We start from the raw sequence: 6,725 nt of genomic DNA, 5'->3' as shown, positions 1-6,725 counted from the left end.
TTTGGATTCAGGAGCCCAGATCTCCAAGGGAGGTTCGAGAATTCTTGGGGACAGAAGGATACTGCCGTTTGTGGATACCTGGATTTGCAGAAAAAGCGAAACCTCTGTATGAGGCGAGTCGAGAGAAACCGGACTGGCAGTGGACAGAAGCTATGGGAAAATCTTTTGAGGAACTGAGATTAGCCCTGCTAGAGGCCCCTGCACTTGCACTCCCAGACCCAGCCAAGGATTTCCATTTATATGTGAGCGAAAGAGCGGGAATTGCTAAGGGAGTGCTAACTCAAAAACAAGGACCTTGGAAAAGGATAGTGGCGTACTTATCAAAGAAATTAGACCCAGTCGCCGCAGGGTGGCCCTCGTGCCTTAAAATCATTGCAGCCGTGGCAATGATGGTTAAGGACGCAGACAAACTCACGTTTGGGCAAAAACTGTATGTAACGGCTCCTCATTACGTAGAGGCATTACTCAAACAGCCGCCTGAAAGATGGATAACAAATGCTAGGCTGACTCATTACCAAGCCTTACTTTTAAACCCAGAAAGGATTATGTATACGTCCCCAACGACTTTAAATCCAGCCACTCTCCTACCTAACCCAGAATATGAAACACCTGTGCATAATTGTCAGGAGGTGTTAGCTGAAACTGCGACGGTGCGGGAAGATTTAAAGGATGAGCCGCTGCAAGGGGGAAAAGTGTGGTTTACAGATGGAAGTAGCTTGGTCGAGCAAGGAAAAAGAAGGGCGGGAGCTGCAGTGGTAAATCAGAAGGGAGAAATAGTTTGGAGCCAGCGTTTACCAGATGGCACTTCGGCTCAGAGAGCGGAACTGATAGCCTTGGCTAAGGCACTAGAAATGGCAGAAGGAGAGCGAGTGACGATTTATACAGATAGTCGCTACGCATATGGGACAGTGCATATACACGGAGCAATATACAGAGAAAGGGGATTTCTTACCTCCGCAGGAAAAGAAATCCGAAACAAAGAAGAGGTTTTGCACTTGCTGTCAGCTTTGCAGAAACCAAAAGCAGTGGCAATTGTGCATACCTTAGGACATCAGAAGAAAACCGATACGATAAGTAGAGGGAATGCAGCTGCAGATAGTGCAGCCCGGCGAGCTGCGTTAGAAGGACAAATACAAAGGGTACTAGCCCTGACTCACAACACTTTAAGAGAAGAAGAGGAAATTGGAGAGGATGAATACACCCCAGAGGAGAGGGAGTGGATTCAAAAGGTCGCAGAAAAGCAAAGTGCAGGAGAAGGACATTACGATACAGAAGGAAGAATGTTAATTCCTAAGCGGTTGGGACAGAAGATGGTGCAACAGTTACACAGTACCACACACTTGGGGGAAAGAAAAATGGGACTGTTAATAGAAAAGTTCGGGTTGAGATTCCAAGATCAGAGGAAAATATTAAGAGGGATAATAGAGGGGTGTCAAGCATGTCAGGAAATGAAACCATCGAAGGTCAGGAAGGTACATGAAGGTATAAGGGAAAGGGGTGGTGAGCCTGGAAGGCATTGGGAAGTAGACTTTACAGAAATAAAACCAGGTAAATACGGATATAGATATCTGTTGGTATTAGTAGACACCTTTTCAGGGTGGGTGGAGGCCTTTCCCACTAAGCAAGAAACAGCCCAGGTGGTAGCGAAAAAACTTTTGGAAGAAATAATCCCCAGATATGGGATACCGGTGAGCATGGGGTCTGATAATGGACCAGCTTTTGTGGCAAGGGTTACACAGGAATTAGCCCGAGCACTGGGAACCAACTGGAAATTGCATTGTGCCTATAATCCTCAAAGTTCGGGTCAGGTGGAAAGGATGAACAGAACCTTAAAGGAAACCCTTGCTAAGCTAGTAAAAGAGACTGAAGAGAACTGGGTAACAATGCTACCTTTTGCCCTATACCGGGTTCGGATAACTCCATATGTACTAGACTTTACACCATTTGAAATAATGTTTGGGACCCTACTCCCAGTATATCCGTTAGAGATAAGGAAGGGAATAACTAAAAACTCAGGAATGAGGAAAGAGATGCAGATCTTAAAAGAAATACAAGATGAGTTATTCCCATTACTACAAAACTGGTATAAAAGAAATCAGAAGGGGTCAGAAATGGATATCGAACCTGGAGATTGGGTGTGGGTAAAAAGGCATAACCCAAAAACATTAGAAAGCAGATGGAAGGGACCTTATGTAGTAATTTTAGTAACACCCACTGCCGTTAAGGTCGATGGAATAGGACATTGGATTCACCATTCCCACGTCCGGAAGCTAAACAAAGAAGAGCGGAAGAAAGCAGAGGAGTGGGAGGTCCGAAGGAATAGTAACAATCCTCTGAAATTGAAATTAATTAGGAAAAATGTACGGTAACACAATTTGGGTAATTATGGTCCTGCTAATTATGATTCTGAGGTGTTCTAATGGGATATACAACATAGAAGAGAGAAGTAATATGTGGGTGACTTGGGCAAATAACACAGGGAATCAGGAATTCTGCCTGTCCCTCACCACCGCTAGTAATCCATTCAGAACCTGCTTGTTTGGGAAGCCGGGATTTGATGACAACAGTTTTAAAAAGGTATCTACGGGAAACTGCTCAGGGGTAGTAAGTGCCTCGGAATGCCCCGTAAGGCTAATTAAGGGATTAAATATCTCATTGCCTTGGGACCCCCAAGAGCTCAATTTGATGGGGGCACAAGCAATTGGAAATAGTTCCAATAATTGGACCCAAACATGTTTTATGTTTGGGGACAAGTTTTTTGGAGAAAAGGGAGGAGTGAGACTCCTGGCACAATGGAACATTATAATTAAAGGAGGCCCTAGGCCCCAATGGTGGAATGCTTCGGGTTGGACTGATGTATCTCCCGACCCAATATTCGACTGGCGTAAGACCATAGGAGGAGATGGAACCTTCGGTCCCATATATGCAAACGGGACATTCTGTGGGATAAATGGGACAGTCGATGGGTTACAAGAACGGTACCCTGCGGGATTACCCTTAGGAGCATATGGGGGGGATCCATCAGGACAGGTACATAATAGGACAGATTTACTATGGAATAATGATACCGCTAAGGCCTTGCCAGATGGAGTGTTTCTAATTTGTGGGGATAGAGCATGGCAGGGAATACCTAAGAATGCCTATGGGGGACCGTGTTATTTAGGGCAACTGGCAATGATAGCCCCGTCTAAAGCTAAGTTGTTAACTATGAAGCAGGAACAAAGGAGGCAAAAGCGTTCCCTTGGTTTAACACTGGAATGTGATGATAATGTACAATTAATATCTGTAACCGCGCGGGTCGCCTTAGCTATCTTTGTGCCAGGAGCTGCAGCAGGAAATGCATTAAGGGAGCTTTCGAAGTTAGCCTGTTGGAGTGCGAAGCAAGCAAATGCGACAACCGAGGTATTGGAACAACTCCTGCTCGATCAGAACAGCCTGCGACACGCACTACTACAGGACAGAGCGGCTATAGACTTCTTGCTCCTCGCCCATGGACAGGGATGTGAGGAGTTTGAAGGACTATGTTGTTTTAACCTGTCGGACCATAGCCAATCGATTCAACAACAATTGCGCTGGCTCAAGGAACACACTCAGAAGATAACACAGGAAGAAGGACTGATGGACGGATGGCTAGAGTCATTGTTTGGAGGGTTACCTGGGTGGATATCAGGACTGATAAAAGAAGGATTACGCGTATTTGTAATTCTGTTATTACTGTTACTGTGTATCTGTATAATGTGGAAATGTGTAATGGGGGTAATGGAAAAAGCTACAAATCGAGTTAATTCTATGCACATAATGTTCATGCGACAAACTCAGAAAGATCGAGAAAGGATTCTCTGATATTAGCAAAAGAAAAAGGGGGGAATGTAGGGTGCATTAGCAGGGAAGGTAGGGGTTAAATAGCTAATGTAGAATAAGCTGAGTCTTAGAGCACAAGGACCCATGATAACTAGCGGAGTCCAGATGTCCTGCTCATGGCAGGGGCAGAACCCTTGATAGATGGCAGGGTCAGGATGCCCTGCTCATGGCAAGGTCTGGACCCTTGATAGGTGGCGGGGTTAGGGTGCCCTGCCCTCAATCAGGATGATAGGGGGGCTGCTTATCCAGATGTTTTAATTCAGCAAAATAGATAACATTAACAAGAATGCAAAACAGGAAAACGGGAGGGGGAACACTCTTGGGTAAGAACGGTATAAAAGAGGGACGCTCGAAGTGGTCGGGGTCCGTGGTGTGACCCCTGCGTGGGAAAGCCCGGACCCCAGCTAGCTGGTAATACTTATTATCTTTCTTCTATTAATAAAAGACAATATATCTATGGTGGTTGTCTCTCCCTGTCAATTCGGATACCGGACCTAACAAGCAGGCAGTGCCCAGAGCGCTGCTGCTCCTGGCACTGGAGCTGTTCCTGAACAAAGCTCTCTCTCAGCAGCATCAACAGGTTGCCATGAGCTCCCTCCATCCCAGGAGCCTGACCCCGCTCAGGAGCAGAGGCCCAGCTGTACTCATGAATGTCTCCATCCCTCGTGCTCCCTCCTCCTGGGGAATGTTCACTGGAATAGACTGAAATAATCAACAGTGTTCCCTGTCTAAGCACTGAAGGAAGATTGATGCCAGCATTGCAGTTGTTCTCATCAGAGAATGGTTGTTTGCAAGAGGTGGAAATGCCCCACTCTGGAAGACCCGATTGCCATTGCTTAGCTGGGCAGGACACCTAGATGGGGACAAGAAGAGGGCTCATTTTCCCAGAGTTCAGGTGTTGACTCAGATGAGCCAGGTCAGGCTTCTCAGGCTGGCCTAGGAGGCCCTGGACTGGAGGGGAATTCAGATCCTTCCCATGTGCTCTACAAAAGCACCCAGGAGGTGGGATTCCCCTTGTGCAGGCAGAAGGGAGCACAGCAAGGCTGTGTGCAAGCAAGACCCTGCTCTATGCCCCCTTTAAAATCACTGGGGATGGAGGGGGAAAGCCAGCTGCTCACACACAAGCACATGGTGACACTGAAAGTGAGCGAGGTGCTTGAAGGCATGCACCCACTTTCATCAAGAGCATGAACTGGGGACCAGGTAGGGAGTTGGTGACCTGAAAGGACACCACATGCCCACTGCCACCAGAGCTCCTCTCACTAGGCAGCTGAGGCACATGCAGACACTGCAAGCACTTGATGTCGATCAGTGCAACCACTTGACTCAGTGACACCAAAACAGGCCTGCAGGGACAGGTGGGCTGCCTGGGGTGTCCAGCACAACCCCATGTCTCTAGCAGATACAGCAGGGCACCTATAGGAAAACCAGGACCCCTTGGAGTGGTTTCCTGACAGCACCCAAACAAATGGATGACACCACTGCCTTAGGCCAAGTCCTCCTTATCTACAGTCAAGCGTGCTTCAGGAATGGGAGAGGCACATCACCCCAAGGTCTCTGCTCTAGTCGCTGCACCCTTGACACTTTCTATCACTCCTTCTCCAGAAACTCTTCACACCCCTAGAGGATATGAAGAGGAAATGGGCTAAGGGTGACCTCAGGCTGCCAAATCACAGGCTGCCCACATCCAGGGACTTCTTCAGTAACTTGGTGTTCTGATGTTATGCTGAAGCAGTCCTGTCCCACATGCTGATCACTGAGGGATGCCACTAACAGCCAGCTGCCGCTTGGCAGCACTGTACTGCTGATCACTGTTCTCAGTGAGCCTGATGCTCCATCCACCTACCTTATGGTGCATGATCCTCTGCAGATCAGTTCACAATTTGACTAGGAGACTATGAGAAACCTTTTCAATGCCCTTGCTAAAATGAGGGTTCACAAAATCCCCTTTTTTGTCCTTTTGCACACAGGCATTCCTCTTGAGGCGGAAGGCAACCTGGTTGCTCTGGGAAGGGCTAACTTTACTCTTGTATCAGCTTGGTAGGTGGTTTTGCCAGGAAAATCTCCTGGCTCCTGTCCCAGTGCTGCTCAGCTACAAAAATTACTATTAGTTTGTCCTTAAACTCTCTTGAAATTCCCTTTGCTGCTGCTTGTCCTTGTTGTCTCTTGTCCTTTCCTGCCCTTGGCCCCAATCAGACTTTCACCGAGGACAGTGACACCTTCACCTGTAAGCGCAGCCTTGCTGGGGTCTCCAGGCACCGCGCAGGCAGGCCTGCTCCATGGTAGGAGAGGGGTCTGCAGACAGTGGGGCTGCCTTGGGGACCCTCAGCAACAGGCAGCAGAGCAGGGGCACATTGCAGGCACCTGGCGGTGACAAGAAGGCAGGAGCGTCCCTCCTCCCTGGGGGCAGACGCCTTCTGAGGGCAAGGGCACACTGGAGATGTGGGGGACCCTGGACCCTTCCACAAGTCTTCACACACAGTCTGTTTTCCTCCTGCTTTGGATGTTTTCCCCACAGATTCATTTTCACTGGTATTCTTACACTTTGCCACTTCTTCCCACATTTTTTCCACATTTTCCTCTACTTTGATAATTTTCCTATACTTTGACTTTTTTCCTTTGCTTTCACAAATATTCCCTCCCATACCTGTGAGAATTTTCCGGCACTTGTGAAGATTTTCCTACCCTTTCATCTTTTACCCAACCTCTCCTTCTTTTCCGATGCTTTCTCAATATTATCGAGCTCTCGGTGTTCTTTTTGCACTTTCCTTTTTTTTTCCTCATCATTTCACACTCTTTCCACTTTTGTAACCGTTCTCACACTTTTGACCATATTCCTACACTATTGTTCCTTGCCCATGTTT

The 6,725-nt window shown here is 47.5% G+C and overlaps 1 protein-coding gene across 1 annotated transcript; it reads left to right on the top strand.

The window, feature by feature from the left end:
• The first annotated feature begins 2,358 nt into the window (after positions 1-2,358).
• LOC148596320 (uncharacterized) lies at positions 2,359-5,844 on the top strand. The gene is made up of 3 exons (XM_088523575.1): positions 2,359-2,365; positions 3,002-3,737; positions 5,832-5,844. Exons 1-3 carry the CDS (start codon positions 2,359-2,361, stop codon positions 5,842-5,844), a joined length of 756 nt encoding a protein of 251 aa, XP_088379701.1.
• The last annotated feature ends 881 nt before the right edge of the window (positions 5,845-6,725 follow it).

The sequence above is a fragment of the Tinamus guttatus genome, unplaced genomic scaffold (genome assembly GCF_059628265.1).
Source record: "Tinamus guttatus ecotype Peru unplaced genomic scaffold, ASM5962826v1 Tinamus_guttatus_pri_ptg000015l, whole genome shotgun sequence".
NCBI classification, from domain to species: Eukaryota; Metazoa; Chordata; class Aves; order Tinamiformes; family Tinamidae; genus Tinamus; species Tinamus guttatus.
Note: the sequence above shows the minus strand (reverse complement) of the source record. Positions and strands in the feature narration are given on the sequence as shown.